This window comes from Ceratotherium simum, chromosome 19, assembly GCF_057802395.1.
Source record: "Ceratotherium simum simum isolate JZ-2026a chromosome 19, ASM5780239v1, whole genome shotgun sequence".
Taxonomy (NCBI): Eukaryota; Metazoa; Chordata; class Mammalia; order Perissodactyla; family Rhinocerotidae; genus Ceratotherium; species Ceratotherium simum.
Window position 1 is genome coordinate 37,345,491 of NC_141918.1, and position 17,797 is coordinate 37,363,287.

A 17,797-nucleotide genomic window follows, 5' to 3' on the forward strand; every position below is an offset into this window, starting at 1 on the left:
GACCTTGCATTTGATCACAGCAGCCACCAAAAACCCAGCTCCACAAAGATATGGCGTCAGCAAAAGGAAAGTAACATGATCTAATCCTGAAACTGCCAACTACCTTACTGTGTGGCGGTGTGTGCAGCATTCAAGATGTTTACCTCAAAACGTTCAAATATCCTGCAGCGTCTGTGTGAATTCACTGTGGTGCCCCAAGGCCCCTTGGCACACAGTTTGGGAATCATGGTGGTACACTATAATGCCAGCCAGTAGCACCCAGGTGCTCGAGTTCTGCCACCAGGAGACTTTCTACACCTCTAAGAATTCTGGACTAGGTAGATAACGGAGGTCCCCCAGAGCACTGTATTCTAACCTCTCGTTATTATTCTTATCTATGTTATTAGAAGTAGACATGAGGCTGCTACAATAACATTGCACTTTCATAGAATGGTCACTTCCCTAGTGTATGATGCAATAGTAAGAGATGTGAGTTCAAATTCTAGCTCTGCCATTTACTGACTTTGTCATAATAATAATAATGATTATAATAATAATCATAGTTTTTATTGGTCACTTACTATGAACCAGACATTATTCAAAGCATTCACACTAATGACCTAATTTAATCTTCATAACAACTCTACTAGTTTGGCCTTATTAGTATCTCTATTTTGCAAATGGTAAAACTGAGGTATAGCATAGTTTAAAAATTTACTCAAGATCATATGACTAGTAAGTCTTAGGAAAATCACTTAATCTCTCTAAATTCTCTTATTCCACCTTTAAAATGGTGGGAATAATGCCTGGCTGAATAAATATGGATTTTAGTATACTTTTAATTTCTACTACAGGAAAAGGGAAGATGGAGGATAAAATAGTTCTTACACTTTCAAATATGAAGTCTTTTTGATAGACCATTTTATCTTTAACCATACACAATTAGCATTTAATAAAATAGTCATTCTCTGAATAGCTCCAAGGTTCCACTGCTCTGTTTCTAAGTATTTTCAGTAAAGACAGTATTTTTTACCTAAGGCTAGGGAATAAAGAGGAGAGGGGCACTGGAGGGTGGAATCCTAACTCTAGAGAAAAGATGTCTTGTTGAAATCTTGCACTGGGGACATTTTAAGACTTAGCTGGAGCCAGCCCTGATGGTCTAGTGGTTAAAGTTCAGTGCTCTCACCACTTCGGCAGACTAGGTTCGCTTCCCGGTGGTGGAACCACACCACTCGTCTGTCGGTTGCCATGCTGTGGCCGCGGCTCACATAGAAGAACTAGAGGGACTTACAACTAGGATACACAACTATGTACTGGGGCTTTGGGGAGGAAAAAAAACAATACTTAGCTGATTCCAGGAGTATGCTCTTGCCTTTACATTCTAAAGCTGTGGCCACAGGTTATGGTCACCTGGGCTAGAGAGAGTGATTACAATACTTGCTTGGTGCCCACTGGCTGCTCTCTGACCTCTTGGACATTTACAGTGGCAAGTGGAGCTTATAAAAATCAACATATACCATTTAACCTTTGACATTCTCATTCTCATACCTGGTTTTAATGTTTTTACTGCTACTGGAGTGGTATTGTTCCACAGGCCTTCCCACACTTCGCCAAACTGACCGGATCCTAATCGCTTCAGAAGCTGTATGGAGTTGCGGTCGATCTCCCACTGGTCCACAGTTTTATAGGACAAGTCAAAAGGAGTTGGGACTTCTATCTGTTTCACAGAATAATTAGAACACTTGTAAGAAAAAAACTGGACTTAACAATTTTGAGAGTTGAAAATAATAGTCTAGGCACTTTATAAAAGAGACATTGTTTTTAAAAACAAAACATTGTAAATTTTATTCTAATTCCTTTAAAATGGAAAGCAGTTGTGGTGGAATCTGTGTGATCACCTCTTCAAGCTAAGGCAGGCACCTTGATGTCCACCTGCCCCATGCCACAGCCAATGCCTGCCTTGCACGGATCTGGCGCAATTTCTCCCTGCCTCTTTGCCTAGCTAAATCCTCCCAATTTCAAGGCCCAGTTGAAGTTGCACCTTCTCCACAAGTACTTCTCAAACTCTTTGACCTATAGCATTTACTATATGTATCGTATGTTTTTGCATAATTAAAATTTTCATAGTTTTTCAAATTCACTTATTTATTTGTTCATTCATTCATTTAGTAAACAAATATTTTTCAAGCACCAACTAAGTGCCATTCTGTAAACAAAATAGGCAACGCATCTGCCTTCCCAGAGCTTATAGTCTAGTTTACCACCTACCATTGGAAACTTATCACCTCCACCAAGTCATCAGCATCTTGAGTGCACAGAAGGTTGCCTAAACTTCTTTATAAACCCTTTTCACCATCAGAACTCAACAATACTGGTTAAACTGAGTATTTTTAAGTCATATATTTATCAGGTAAGCTATATGTTAGCATGAGCTTACATGCTCTTGTGGGGTCACTTGTGTACCATCCAAGATATACATACTTATACCAAAATTGCATATTCACTTGGCAAGATTTAAGTCAATAAGTTCCCCTATACTGAACAAAATTCTTCAACTTCTACTTGTCCATAAAATTCTGGTCAGGTTATCAGCAGGAAGCTTTCACCAATCAGCCAGGTATAAACCACAGGGCTGGCTGTCCCATTGACAGCTTGTGAGACCTGAACTTTGACAAGGAGCTGAGGGCTTGCCCCACTACAGTGTATGACCACTACATAATTTTAAATACATTTAAGTAAAACATGCAAACAACTGAATAACGATAGATGTAGATAAATTCTATTAATGTTGTCTCCTCTTACCAAATAGGCCAGGCCAAACAATCAAACTGTTAGAACAATTAGTTAAATGATATCTATATGCAGACAACTCAGCCAGATAACGAAATTGGTAATTTTATATTAATATTATTGAACACAGATCTAAGTAAGAATTATATTCTAGCACTTTTTTTCCTTCAGCCATATCATTAAGTGCTCCAAAGGCAAGATACCATATTAATGTCTTAGTGCAAAGGATGAATATTTTCTTTCTTCAGTGATTGCCTTAGCTCAGGGGTTGGCAATGTTTTTCTGAAAATAATGAGATAGTAAATATTTTAAGCTTTGTGAGCTATATAGTTTCTGTTGCAACTACTAAACTTTGCTATTATAGCACAAAAGCAACCAAAGACGATTTGTAAATGAATGAGCATGTCTATGTTCAAATAAAATGTATTTATAAAAACAAGTGTGGGACAGTATTGGCTCATGGGCCGTAGTTTGCCTATCCATGCCTTAGGTAATCAAATAATTATTTTTCTGAATGGACAAATGTCACATGACAAATACTCCAATACCTGAAGGAAAAAAATTAACTTCAAAAATAAGAGAACACAACTTGAAAGCATTTCACCTTTAAGCATGGTTTTCCCAGCTTGACACACAGGCCATCACTTGTCTTGGTGTAGTGGCTCACAAACTCATTCAGTGTTGAAAAGGTTTGCCTTCGGGCGAGGAAAAAGCCCCCTGCGTCCAGTCTTCTGATTCTGTAGTGTTTCACAACCCCTTCATCTAAAACTGGAACCCAAAATAAGTACTGTTAATAAACTTCTTGCCAAAGCGGTGCAGATTTATTTATTTTGTGGTGATAGTTGTAATGCATGGAATAAAATTTTCACAATTCTATTTATTTCTCAACTTTGTTTCAGAAAAGACTTCAAGAAGTTTACAAAGGACATATAGCAGAATAAAAAGGAAAAAGAATCAGGAAATTATATTAAAGAAAATATAAGATAAAAATAAAAAAGTGAAGTCAGCACTAAAAAACCTCTGCTTTGAGGCGTTAGTATACTTGATTAACACAAGGCATAAAATTGACTCTATCACTCTAGCAATGCAAAGAATGAAACATTATCAGTTTCAGAAATCACAGCGTTCATAAGATAAAATCACAAAAGGTGTTTAGAAACAGTTCAACTCTCCCTGGAAAACCGGGAGAATTTTTCTCCCATGAAATCCTATAATGTGGACGCTGAAATAGAATAGTGTCCTCAGTACTACCTTTCAACAATGTAAGGAATTCTACAAGGCCAGTCATGATACTGTAACTCAAGGCAGGCTGATAACAGAATGCGCTAGTAAAGTTCAACAAAAGCAATTCCACAGGGCCTAAAATGATGCAGTCCATGTATAGAACTTTCCAGCAGTATTGCTTAATCCAAGGGGAAGTCCTGTAGTGTCTAGAGGAATAAATAGACTGCATACTCCTTTTCAAGTCGTCTGACTTATAATGGATATTTTGTTGCTTTTGTCTGCCACCAACCATTGTTCCTTCTTCTAGTAATGGCACCCCAATTTTCCTCAGAAAATTGTTATTACTCTAAGAGCATGTGGCCTAGAGGGACCTGGTGCCAACCCTAAGCCAAAGAAGGCACAGTCAGAGCCAAGAAGACACAATCCCACGACTTGTATTAGAGAGCTCTAGAAGACAGGACGAAGTTTGCGGTTATTGTTGTTGCTTTGTTTTGTGTTTCTCTTTCACTGCTGATAGTTGGAGCTACTGCCAAAATTCTTGTACCCAGGCAAGAAGAGAGCTTGCCTAAGAAGAGAGGCAGACCAGTGGAAAAGCAGACTTGATATGGAAAGAGAAGCTTAGCTCCTGGAGCCAGCCAAGACTGGCTTTTCAGCTATGAGAGTCAATTATCTTTAATGCTTCAACTAGTTTGAATCAGGTTTTCTGCACTTGCATTCAAAATATTGACGAATGCACTTCATACCTACTCTTTCACTTAGCAAAGTTATTGATAAGTACTGAGCTGCATTTATCAAGAGTACAGATATTCTGAATGCTTTACGAAATATAGGAACTTATGCTTCAATAATTAATCAAGCCAGAGCAATGCTCTCATGAAAGGAAAGAAGACTGGGTAGAAGACATCTCAATCCCAGTGTGCAGGTTTACTGAGGGCATGCCAATGGCTAAGACAATATTTTCCTCAAAAAATAATTGGCACACACCAGAATAGCTAAAATGAAAAAAAGACAATATCAAGTGTCAACAAGGAAGTAGATTAACTAGAACTCTCATACACAGTTGATGGAAGTGTAATTTTTACAACTACTTTGGAAGACTGTTTGTCATGATCAACTAAAATTGAACATAGTCATACCTATAATATAGTACCCACTCCAAAGTATCTAGTCAACAAAAGTGCACAATATATTCACCAATACACACGTATAGGAATGCTTTTAGCGGCATTGTTCGTAAGAGCCTAAACAAGGAAAAAATACAAATGCCCATCAACTGTAGAATGGATTGATAAATTGTTGTATAACTGTCCAGTAGAATACTATACAGATTTGTAAATAAACAAACTATAAATACACACATCAACATGAATGAATCTCAAAAACATAGAAATATGGTTCTATTATTTAAAAACTTAAAAACAAACAAAACTAGTGATATTAGGAGTCAGATTAAGGTATTGGTAATATTCTCTTTTTTGACTGGGTGCTGGTTACATGAGTGTATCTACTTTGTGAATCTTCTTTAAACTAAACTCTAATGAATTGTGCACTTTCATGACGTGTGTCATACATCAATTTAAAAGAATACCAAAAATATGGTTATTTTCTCCAGTTCATAAACAAATCGAAGATCAAGTCCCCAAAGTGCTACACTCACGGCACATGCTGAATTATTTCGGTCTGGAGAGTTATTAAGGTAAATGATACCCAGTTCTTGCCTTGGATATCAAAATTTATCACTAAAGTACTCACAGAACATTAACTTTAAGCAAAGTAATTTTCTGATAAGCATTGTGAGAAATCTGGTTAGAAAACATCCTCCTCAATAACTGAGTGAGTTGACTTGTGGCATAGGGGTATTTGGTATAAGCCAGAAAAGTACAGAGGAATATCAAACAAAAATGAAGACTTTGAGTGTACAATACTGAATTTGAAGGTAGCCTTTCAATAACAGCATCAACAACAGTAATGTAACCAGTACACCAGGCAAGCACAACTAATAATGTACTAACACCTTTCCTCCTCCTCCCACTGCTCTTTAAATTGTACTCAGTGAGGATAACACTCCCTTGCCCCAGATGAAAGCTTCAGCAAAGCTTTTCTTCTCACTTTTAGGTATCAGACAGTCCTACTGTCATTTAAAATCACAAACACAATCTCAACTCAAACTTCGAATGCCCAATCACTCTACTACCTGATTTAACATCAGATCTTCTCCCCGTCCACAACTCAGGCCTGCTTCAGGTTGAAAGGCAGTAATGAGAAAGGTGGAAGTAGGGGGCTTCCTCTGTTTCTCCGCCTAGAGTTGCTCCTTCCCAGTCCCCTTGCCAGCCAGGTTCTGAGTATCCAGGTAAGAGCAGAGAGAGGAGAGGATAAAGGATGGGGAAGGTCTTACTTAGACCAGCACCAATCTAAATTGGCTTCAAACTCTCAGCCTGGCGGACGTTCAAGCTAGGTCTTCTCTCAAGGACAATCATGCAGGCCCTTTGGAGCTTTCTCATCTCCACAGGACCTCTCACTGCACTTTCTAAAATGCAAGTGTTTCCTAGCTGCCTACACCTAACTGCCTCTCAGCTTCTGTTTCTTTGGCAGTTCACTCACCACTCTCTCCCCATAGGTCTTCCCTCATCCACTGGCAGAAGCCCTCTTGGGCAGAACCCAAAACTCTTCCAGGCCATTTATCTACAGCCCCTGGCACTTTTGCTCATGTAGGAGCTCCACTTATGGTCCTGAGATAATGTTCACACATCCGTTGCCCTGATAACTACTGGGAGGACCGGTAGATGCCATGAAACATCTCTATCCTACTGCCACAGGCTACTTTAGTCTTCTCACCCTGGGTCAGGCTCCAGTGTTCTATCCTCCCAACTGCAGAGAGCAGAGAACAAACTCTCAGAGTCGCCCTCCTGAAGCTCCCTTCACTAAGGTTGGGGTCCCACTCAGCCCCCCGGGAAGAAAAGAGAGACTCATAGAGTGCCAATAGCTGTCTCCAAAAGCAAAATGCCCTCCCAAATCCTTCCTCCCTTCTACTGCTAGCACCCTTGTTAAATCAGTAACCAGTGAGGGATCCAAGAACTGCAAGTACTTGTCTTTGTAAACTCTAGGTATGGGGATCTGGCTTTGGAATTTTACATCTATAATACCTTGATAGCCTCAGTCAAAAACTCATTTAACATTCTATTATATTCTCATTTATTGAACCAAGCACTATATTACATTATCTCTTTTTATCCTCATAATAGTCATATAAGGTAGGCATTAACAGGCTCATTTTATAACTTGTAAAAGCAAGTACATGGTACTGCCGGGATTCAACCTTGGGAATTTGTGAATCTAAGATTCCCTACAACCAGAGGGTTTCAGACAGTAGGTCCAGTTGTCTAATAAGACACCTCCAGTTCATGACAATAAAATTATGTCATCTGTTGATATCATATATAGAAAACCCAAAACACTCCACCAAAAAACTGTTAGAACTAATAAACAAATTCAGTAAAGTTTCAGGATACAAAATTAATATACAAAAATTAATTGCATTTCCAAACACCAACAATAAACTATCAGAAAGAGAAATTAAGAAAATAATCCCATTTACAATAGCATAAAAAAGAAAAAAATACTTAGGAAAAAATTTAACCAAGGAGGTGAAAGATCTGTACACTGAAAAGTGTAAAACATTAATGAAAGAATTTGAAGAAGACACGCATAAATGGAAAGATAGTCCATGCTCATGGATTAGAAGAATTAATATTATTAAAGTGTCCATACTACCCAAAGTGATCTATAAATTCAATGCAATCCCTATCAAAATTTCAATGGCATTTTTCAGAGAAGTAGAACAAACAATCTTCAAATTCATATGGAACCACAAAAGACCCTGAGAAAGAAGAACAGAGCTGGAGGCATCAAGCTCCCTGATTCCAAACTATACTACAAAGCTATAGCAATCAAACCAGTACAATATTTGCATAAAAAAGAGACACAAAGATCAATGGAACAGAATAGAGAGCCCAGAAATAAACCTATGCATATATGATCAATTAATTTATAACAAAGGAGCCAAAAATATACAACGGGGAAAGGATAGACCCTTCAATAAATGATGTTGGGAAAACTGAACAGCCACATGCAAAAGAATGAAACTAGACATTTATCTTGCACCATTCACAAAAATTAACTCAAAATGGACCAAAGACTTGAATATAAAACCATAAAACTAGGAGGAAACATAGGTGGAAAGCTCCTTGACATCAGTCTTGGTAATGATTTTTGGACTTGACACCAAAAGCAAAGGCAACAAAAGCAAAAATAAACAAGTGGGGCTATATTAAACTAAAAAGCTTCTGCACAGCAAAGGAAACCATCAACAAAATGAAAAGGCAACTTATGGAATGGGAAAAAATATTTGCAAAATACATATCCAATAAGGGGTTAATATCCAAAATATACAAGGAACTCATACAACTTAAAAATCAAACAACCCAATTAAAAAGTGGGCAAATGATCTGAATAGACATTTTTCCAAAAAGACATACAAATGGTCAACAAGTACATGAAAATGTGCTCAACATCACTAATCATCAGGGAAATGCAAATCAAAACCACAAAGAGATATCACCTCACACCTGTTAGGATTGCTATCATCAAAAAGACAAGAAACAACAAATGCTGGCAAGGATGCGGAGAAAGGGGAACACTTGCACACTGTCGGCAGGAATGCAAACTAGTACAGCCACTATGGAAAACAGCATGGAGATTCCTGAAGAAATATAGAACAGAACTACCATATGATCCACAATTCCACTTCTGGGCTTATATCCAAAGGAAATGAAATCACCATCTCGAAGAGATATCTGTACTCCCATATTCATTGCAGCATTATTCTCAATAGCCAAGGTATGGAATTAATCTAAGTGCCCATTGATGGATGAATGGATAAAGAAAATATGATATAATGGAATATTATTCAGCCTTAAAAAAGAAGGAAATCATGTCATTTGCAACAGCATCTACAAAAAAATTTTTTTAAGTTGATCTCATAGAAACAGAGAGTAGCAAAGTGATCGCCAGGGGCTGGCAGGGAGTTGGGGTGAGGAAAATATGGAAAGGTTAGTAAAAGGGCACAAACTTTCAATTATGAGACGCATAAGGTCTGAGGACCTAGCATGTAACATACGACTATAATTGATAACACTGTATTGTATCATTGAAATTTGCTAAGAGAATAGAATTTAAATGTTCTCACCAAAAAAAGAGGTAAATATGTGAGGCGAGGGATGGTTAATTAATTCAGTGGGGGGAATCCTTTCACAATGTATACAATGATTTTATACAATGAAATCATCACAATGTACACTTTAAATATCTTACAATTTTATTTGTCAATTATTCCTCAATAAACCGAAAAAAATCATGTCATCTGCATACAGGAAAATACTTCATTTTCAGTTTTTTATATTAAAGCACAGAGGACAGGAGTACATTTAGCTCCTCCAAAAGCAGTATAAGTTTCTTAAATTATAATTTATCAAGTATTTGGAACACATTCTTGTAATCTCTGATCTGTCAAGTTATATTCCCACTGACTATGACTCTCAGGGCAATGTTAATTGCCCTATATAATCATCACCAAATAGAGAGATTTTATTAGAATATAGAGCTAAGCTCATAACAGATATCTGTATGTGGATTAAAAGGCTAACAAAACAATCAAAGAGAGCTATAAACAGTATTTGCCCCAACACATTTCTCCACAAAGTGATATCAATTTTAGAAGTAGAAAGGTAGCTACATACAAAGTACACTTGCCATTTATCTAAATTATTGGCCTGAAAATTCAAGCTTTGCCATTTATCAAAACAAAAAGTGTGTAAGTAAGCTGAGATGTTTAGCAAGCCAATAGGTCTATAACTGGAAATGATGGGAAGCAATAAAAAAAAATTCCCCTTTTTTAACAAGATAGACCATATCAGTTCCAAATTGAAGTTGACTACATGGAAATTAAACATGAACTTAGGAATTCCTTTTCAATGCACCACAAAAGATCTAATGATTTCCAAGCTAGTGACCAAAGTCAATAGATGATTGAATGGTTCAAGTACTCCTTGTGATTTTCTTAATAAGAGATGCAAATCACAATAATTGATACGGCTTTGGCAATTGCTATTGATTATAAAGAAAGCCTAAATAAATGTTTGCCAACCATTTGTAGATAAAGGCTTAAACTCTCAACCGTAAAAACCAATACTTTGCAATACATCTAGAGTTGTCAAGCACAAAAAAAGTGATTTTGTTTAATAGAAAAAGCTATAGACTAGCAGATGAGAGATCCAGGTTACAATTTAACTAGTATATGACCAAAAACATGTCAATCTCACTGGGCCTCAGCTTCTTCGTCGTGAATATAAAAGAGCAGGCTTTAAGAAATAGAAGTACAATGATGTACACCTGAAATTTTTACAATGTTATAAACCAATGTTACTGCAATAAACAAAAAATTAAAAAAAAAAAAAAAAAAGAAATCTCTCAATTTCCAAATGTTTCCACATTCGTGGTCAAACATTTGTCCTAGCTGTTGCTTTCTCTCGCTGAATTCCCATTTATTTTTGTAGCCCTCTCGCAAAACTCAATTCATTCTCATCTCAGAGCCTTGAACGCCACTTGAATGCTTTTCCTATGAATCTTCTAGTAGCTGGCGTCTTCCTTCAGGTCTCAATTTAAATGCTCAGAACCAGCCTTCTCCAAGCACCCTTTCGAATGGTCCCTTCCCCGGTGCCTCTCTTGATCCAACACCTAATTACAGCTTGGCATAGAGTAACAACTAATAAACATCTGCTAAGTGAGTGAATGATGTCACTAACTCTTGGATTTGCAGTGAAATATAAGCTTCTGAAATATCTGCTGCAAAATTAAATATGTAATTATACAAATACTTTCAAGACAAGACTTCCCTGGAATCTTATTTTTAAAGGGAGGAAAACAAACTTTGCCACAGGATGTAAATACTGTTAGAGCACATTCATGTTTATATCTAATTTTTTGATTTTTGCAACATACACAAAAATTACTCCATCTCTAACTGTCATCATGGATATTTATATGTGGTTCCTTCAAGTTTTCAATCTAAACAAGACTGAAAGATATATATAATTTAAAAAATAGACCACAGAAGCTGCATCAAGGAAATTCAATACCCAGCAGTCAGGATAAAGGCACTTTTAATATTGTAAACCTGAGTAATCAAATCTAACATATGATTGTTTTTTAAAAGTGGTTTTAATTTGTTAGTAGTGAGTCCACACATTTGCGAATTGTCGTTTCTAATAAAGATTGAATTCAGGGGGTCTCAGAACTAGGGAAAAATGGATTTTCTATTTCTTCTCCGGTTCACTGTGATCTTTATTATTGAACCAAACCTATTCCAAATTCTACAGACTATAGGTGAATGATAATGCTTGTGCCATTCTTATTGTGAATTACTCTGAGTTCAGATTAGTTAAGCATTTTAGTAGTTCAACTACAAAAAATATAAGGCTACTATAAAATATAATGGAATCGTCCATCAACAAACTCAGTAGCATCATGATTGAATGAATTGAGCTAAAAGGCCAGCCATCCTGAGTGTACATCTTGACTCTCATTTATGCTGTTTGACCTAGGGGAAAATGCTTCACCTGTGAACTGATTAATCTACCAGAACATGTCCAAAAATTAGGATATATTGCAGAGACGTACGTAAGTATGTGTGAGGAGTACAATAAAGGTTTGTTGAATGTTGAAAAATTTCAACTGTTTCTGCCCATGAACTTCTACAAGGACCATGGCACAGGTCACCTGATTATTTGGCCACCTTCACATCCAGAGGAACTGATTCCGGGAGGATCCATGTAATATAGATTGAGTCTTACGATATCAGTCCTATTCGCCAGGCCCAAATGCTTTTTTAAGTAGTTGATGGCAGATGTAGAAGCTCAGCTTCTCCTAATGGCGAGATCTGGTTTTACATCGTCTCTGATGGTAGACAGGAGTTTGTCTGCCATCACACAAAGGAGTGCTTTGAGATTTCATCAAAAAGCGCTTTCAAAGAGTTCTGTCTCCAATCTTCCACACTGCTAACATATTATTAAGAACCTATTAAATAATTATGAAATCTAAGTTATTCCAAAATTAAGTTTTTAAAAGACAGAATCTCCAGAAATTAACTTTAGAATACAATATAAACAAAAAGTTAGAGGCTGTGTCTGCAAGACATGAAGACAACCTAGTAGGTTCAGTGAAAAATATCAGTATAATGAGTAGTTTGGCATTTTAAAGATAAACAAATGGTTGATTGAGCAGATTTTCGTTTTTCAGCTGGTCTTCTGGCATCATCTGGGCATAGCCTTATTCCTACTGACCGATAATAATCTGTTTCCATACTGAGTAAAACAATATGACTTAGATGATTGAGCAAAGGATTGAAAATCAAGAACTCACTGCCCTAATCTTATTCTGCCAGTGATTTGTTCTTTGACCTTAGGCAAGGAATTTCATTTCAGTCTCCTTATCTAGCAAATGACAATAATGATCTTATCTATATTGCCCCAGAGGGATAGTTTGAGTGTCATTATTCACAAAGGATGATAGATATTTCTAAATGTGCAATGGGTGAGTACTATATTAGAATATCAGTATTATCAAATAGCATTGTCAACAAAAGAGAGCCACTTGCAAAGTAAGATTTTCCACTCTTTACACAATAATGGTTACGTAACATAGTGGCTACCAAACACATAAAGTGAAGAAATTTCTATTATACTGTGTGAGACAATTCCTGCACTTGTAAACTCCTGTTTATTTGGTTTCTCTTTGGAAGATTTATTTGTATTTTCAATATTTTAAAATATTCAATATTTTCAAAACCATTACAAAGATAATCATGATACCTCCTACTATATCATTGCCTCAGAAATCATGCTAAATAGGTCTACACCTATAAGTAAATACCCTTTAATTGAGTTATTATATTGTATCCCCCATTAAAACAGAATTCAAGACACACACTCGCTGTATTTTGTTCTACAAAAAATGGTGTAAGATTCTAGTATGAGTAGTCTTGAAAGGAGAAAGTACATCTGTTGTAAAATATTAACGTGGTATCATGTAGAAGAGTTGTTCTCTCCTTTTCTGGGGGAAAAAAATCCACTAAACCAAAGGGGACAAACAGAACTGACTCTTTTTATACATGTAACTAGTGCGTCCCCAAGGGCACCTGCCTTCCAGCGAAGCATATTCAGTGTGCTGTGGACACCGTCAGTAAGTTTGACTATTAAACTGGTAGGTTGACTTAAGTGAAGACCCATTAAGAGGATGTCTGTTACGCGACTCAAGAAAACTTACTAGAAAAGCTATTTGAGGATATATCTGATAGCTCTCTTGTCCTGAATTCTTCCAGGATTGTTCCTGGTCCAGGAGACCAGCTGAGGTACCTTTATAGTCAAAGATGACATAATCAGTTACACACAAAAATCAACCATCTCTTCCACATTATATAGCACAGAAATCAAGAGCCTGAGCCATATATCTGTCCAAATACTTATGATATTTTTGAGAGAAATATTGGTTTTATCCTCGAGACCCTTATGGTCTAACTCATAAAAATAGGCCAACCCCTTATCAAAGCTGGATCTTAAATTTTCAGAAAAGAATAACAATTCTATTTTTTATACATGTTATGTCTTAAGAAGATGAGCGACTCTTTAATCAACAGTACATAATTGTAACATTCACTATTTTGTCAGATAGTTTAATTAAAAAGCATCTAGCACAGTTTCACATGAAAATCACATTTGTGGCATCTGATATTGCAGAGAAAGTCCCTGAGAACCAACTTGACTCTTTATTCCTCTTGGGACTCTAACTTCTCACTCAGTATTATATTTGCAATAAATCACGAGGAATTTACTCACTTGGATTATATTATCTCAGTTTCCTACAGAAAATCTTTCACTGGGTTAATATTTAATGTGACATGAGAGCCAGTGCTTCTACTTTTCAAAACTTACCCTAAGGAAATAATCCAAATATTTACGTGCATTTATTTAGTTATATCCCTGCTTTGTTCCAGAAAGATCCAAAGGCTTGCATAAATTACCAAAATAAAATAAAATTTAAAATAAGTGGAAGAAAGAAATAGGACCAAAGGAAAGGAAAAGATGATGCCTCCAGGAACAAGACTGGGATGCTTTATGTAAAATATTCTTTAGATTCCAATCCATGTTTGCTAGATGTGGCCCAAAGATTTGGGCTGTCTGCATTTCTGGCAGCTCACAGCCGTGAGGGAAACACATTCAGTTACCTGATTGCCTGAAGAAAATATTAACAAACTGTTACTCAAAAAAAAGAAAAAATCACAACTATTCCTGGTATTGAAATGAGAGAGAAATTCCTCACATAGGTCCTCATAAAGCAATCACAGAAAATGTAATGAGCAATATCATCGTCAACATTCTTAATAGTAAATACACCAACACACTGCAAAGGCTGGTTCTTATAATGTCCATTAATATGGGCCCATTTCCAACACGAAATTCAATGAAAGCATTTGTATGGGAAACTAAGCACAGTTCATCATCCAAAATAGAAAAAGCAATATGTATAAGGATGCTCGCTGGAGCATTTTTATGGCATTAAATGACTGTTAAATTGTAGTAAATCTGAAAATTGAGAGTTAAAAATAATCATAAAAATTATGTAGAAACAAGAAAAAACATATAATGTGTTAAGTGAAATAAGACGGATGCAAAATTAAGAGAATAGTATAATTGCAAACATGAGGATATGTCTGGCAGCTCACATGCCCTGGAGACCTTTACTGCTAAAGGAACCTAGCTGAGGTTCCTTGTGAAAACCTTAATTACATAAGGGCAAAGATGATTAAATTTGCCAACACTAAATAGTTGCATTAGATTGGCAGATTTGTGAGTATTTTACTCCCTCTGTTTTCCAAACCAACTGTAATAAAGGTACAGTTACTTTAGTATAAAAACATATATACAATGCTTTCAACTTTTTTAGAGAGGTAATATAATAATTAACCACCTAAGACAATGTCTACACAGATTGCTCAAGACACTGTCTATTATGATACTTGATAGTCTTTATATAAAGACCCCCATGAACTCATTTCTCTTTGAACTTAATGCTTAAAATCATAATGATTCTCTTCTTACATAAGCACAGTGTGTCTCCCTTTTTGCTTATCTGCCAGAGAACCCCCAGCTACACTGATTTCTAAACTGTGATAATTATCTCCCATTAGAGGCTCAGCAAGATCTATTTCTCTGTTCTTTTTCATTGATTTTGTCTTGTTTATGTTTGGCTTTATTTTATTCTGTGTTTCAGCATGTAAGCCATCCTAAAACCTTGTAGAAGTCAGTAAACATATGCACAAATGAAATGATAAATAATCAAATGAAATGGCACATCCACCAAACATAAGAAAGAATTTCTAAGGAAATGAATTGCCCAACAATGGAACAGGCTGGTTCACTGGGGTTTCTGTTCATGGGAGGTTTGACACTCCTCTTAGGAGCTTCAAATTATAAGAGATCACTCAGAAAGAACACGTAAGCCTAGACATTCTTTGCAAAGTCTACTATACTATCAACGAAAAGACAATATGCTATGTGAACAACAAGAAATTTTAAAGACAGGTTAGTCTAAAACCCTCTTTTACTGATGAAGTCTTAAATAAACTGCTAGTTCTTTGCAGGGCTGGACTCCAAGTCTAGCTATCTAGGATGTCACATGGATGACAGTACCAACAGTAAACTCCTTTAACTATTTACTTCCTGTTTCCTGTTTTATAAAAAAAGTAATAATTTACTAATTTCTCAGTAGAATGTTTTAGGTCTCAAAGCTTTCCGAATGCCACCTTTCCTCTCCCTCTCAAAACTCTCCCAAAACTCTCAGGAAGCCATCTCCATGATGAAGGAGAACTCGGGCCCTGAATTCCTCTTCTCCTTCCCCTACCTAGTTTCAGTAATTATCTGACATGTTAAACACAGTGAACATGAAAGTCACTGAGAAATGTAATGAATGATAATTTAAATACCTTGAAATTCATTTTTATCTTCTTGTGAAAATACAAAGGACCTTCTCATGTATTAGCTAACTTATTTTCATAGCAGAATGTTGGTCTCCTTTCATTTTTTTTTTTCATTGTTTTTACATATGCAAGACAACTATTAGCAATTGGTTAATTATGCATTCACACTTCCAAAAGCAGATAGCTCTCATTCCTGGAAACTTCTTCATATTAAATGAGGATCCATGATATAAGTTATGTTCCTGCAGTTCATTTCAGATAAGTAATTCACGAAAGTTATACAAGGCAGGGTCTTCTGTTTATTTAGATTTAATTTCATTTATCATTGCTCACTGCAAACATAGTTCAGGTCATGTTCAGTAAACACTTCACATAAAGATAAACCATCTCCTAGTCACAGCTGGCACTGCGAAGGCTGGCCAATCATCCTCCTAATGACTCTTACTGGTTCAAGGGTGAACCAGAACAGCTGTGAATACTCAGCATGATTCATCACCACTCCCAGAAAAACAGTTCAAAGTCCATGTTCCAATGCAAGGTGCGCCAACAACTCCATCTTTCTGTGCAAAAGGTAGTATGCATAATAATAAATGCTATTGGATTTTTATTGAGCACCTGCCTTAAAGTAAGCACTGTGCTAAGTGCTTTTTATGTAATATTTTATTCAATCCTCATAACAACCCTATGGGATATGGATATTATTTTCACCATTTTATAGAAGAGAAACTAAACTGTATAGAGAGATTAAGTAATTTGCCCCCAGATACAGAGCAGGTAAATACTGGTGCTATGATTCAAAACCAGGCGATGAGACTCTGATTCCCCTACACCAGCAGTCTCCCTCCATATGCAAACAACAAGTGTTTTCAGGCAGTTCTTACAAGGCACTGCTCACAGATCTGAAAGTAAACTTATTGCTACTCTTTAATAATGAGATGATGATAATGCTGTGGATAAGGTCTATTTCTGTAACTGCAACCTTTTAAAGGGAAATAAAGGTTGAACATTCCCTCCTGGAAACATTTTACTCCATCTAATACCATTATTCCTCTTTGCTTAGTCTTGCTCCTTCTCAGGCTTCTCCCCCTCCATCTGCTCCTTCCACGTTGGTTCTGGCCTGGGACATCGTGTCATCTCGCACAACCTGTTCTCGGTATCACTGCAGACATTCAGCTTCCAGTGATCGTAATGAACATGTGATGACTCCCTAGTCTCTCTTTCTGCAACGCTGCCCTCACTCCTGCCCTCTAGATCCCTGCAGGCATCTCAAATAGACCAAGTCAAAATTTTAATTCACAGTATCTTATTCCCCAAGTTTCCTCCCCAGATTAAATACTTTATCTCAGTGAATGGCACTGCCATCCTGAAACTCAGACAGTAAAACTAGGGAACATGGGGTCAGCGTCGATTCTTCTCTTTTCCGGACTTTTCATCTCTGACTGAGCATTATGTTCCATTGTAGTCCCCATTGCCACCACCTTGTGGAGCGCCCCCTGAGTTTCTCTTTCCTGGAGTACTGCAGTGAGCTCGTAAGCTGCTTTCCCTGTATCCAGCGTCACGGCCCATCTTCCACAGTCACTAGAGTAGTCTTCAAAAACATAAACCTGCACTTGTTATACTCTTAATTAAAGCTCCTCAAGTGTTTCCCACTGCCTAAGGTTCAGACGCCTTAACAGAGTTCTCTGCTGCACCCTATCCTCGAGGTCTGAATACTTA

At 36.8% G+C, this 17,797-nt stretch overlaps 1 protein-coding gene across 1 annotated transcript in view; it reads right to left on the reverse strand.

Annotated features, from left to right (window-relative positions):
- The window catches only part of FRK (fyn related Src family tyrosine kinase), a 97,558-nt gene that overhangs the window by 16,117 nt on the left and 63,644 nt on the right, over positions 1-17,797 (reverse strand). The window contains exons 3-4 of the mRNA XM_004422237.3: positions 3,374-3,537; positions 1,528-1,696 (exon numbers count right to left, since the gene is read on the reverse strand). Of these exons, the coding sequence (XP_004422294.2) occupies positions 1,528-1,696; positions 3,374-3,537 (333 nt within the window). The remainder of the gene's footprint in view (positions 1-1,527; positions 1,697-3,373; positions 3,538-17,797) is intronic.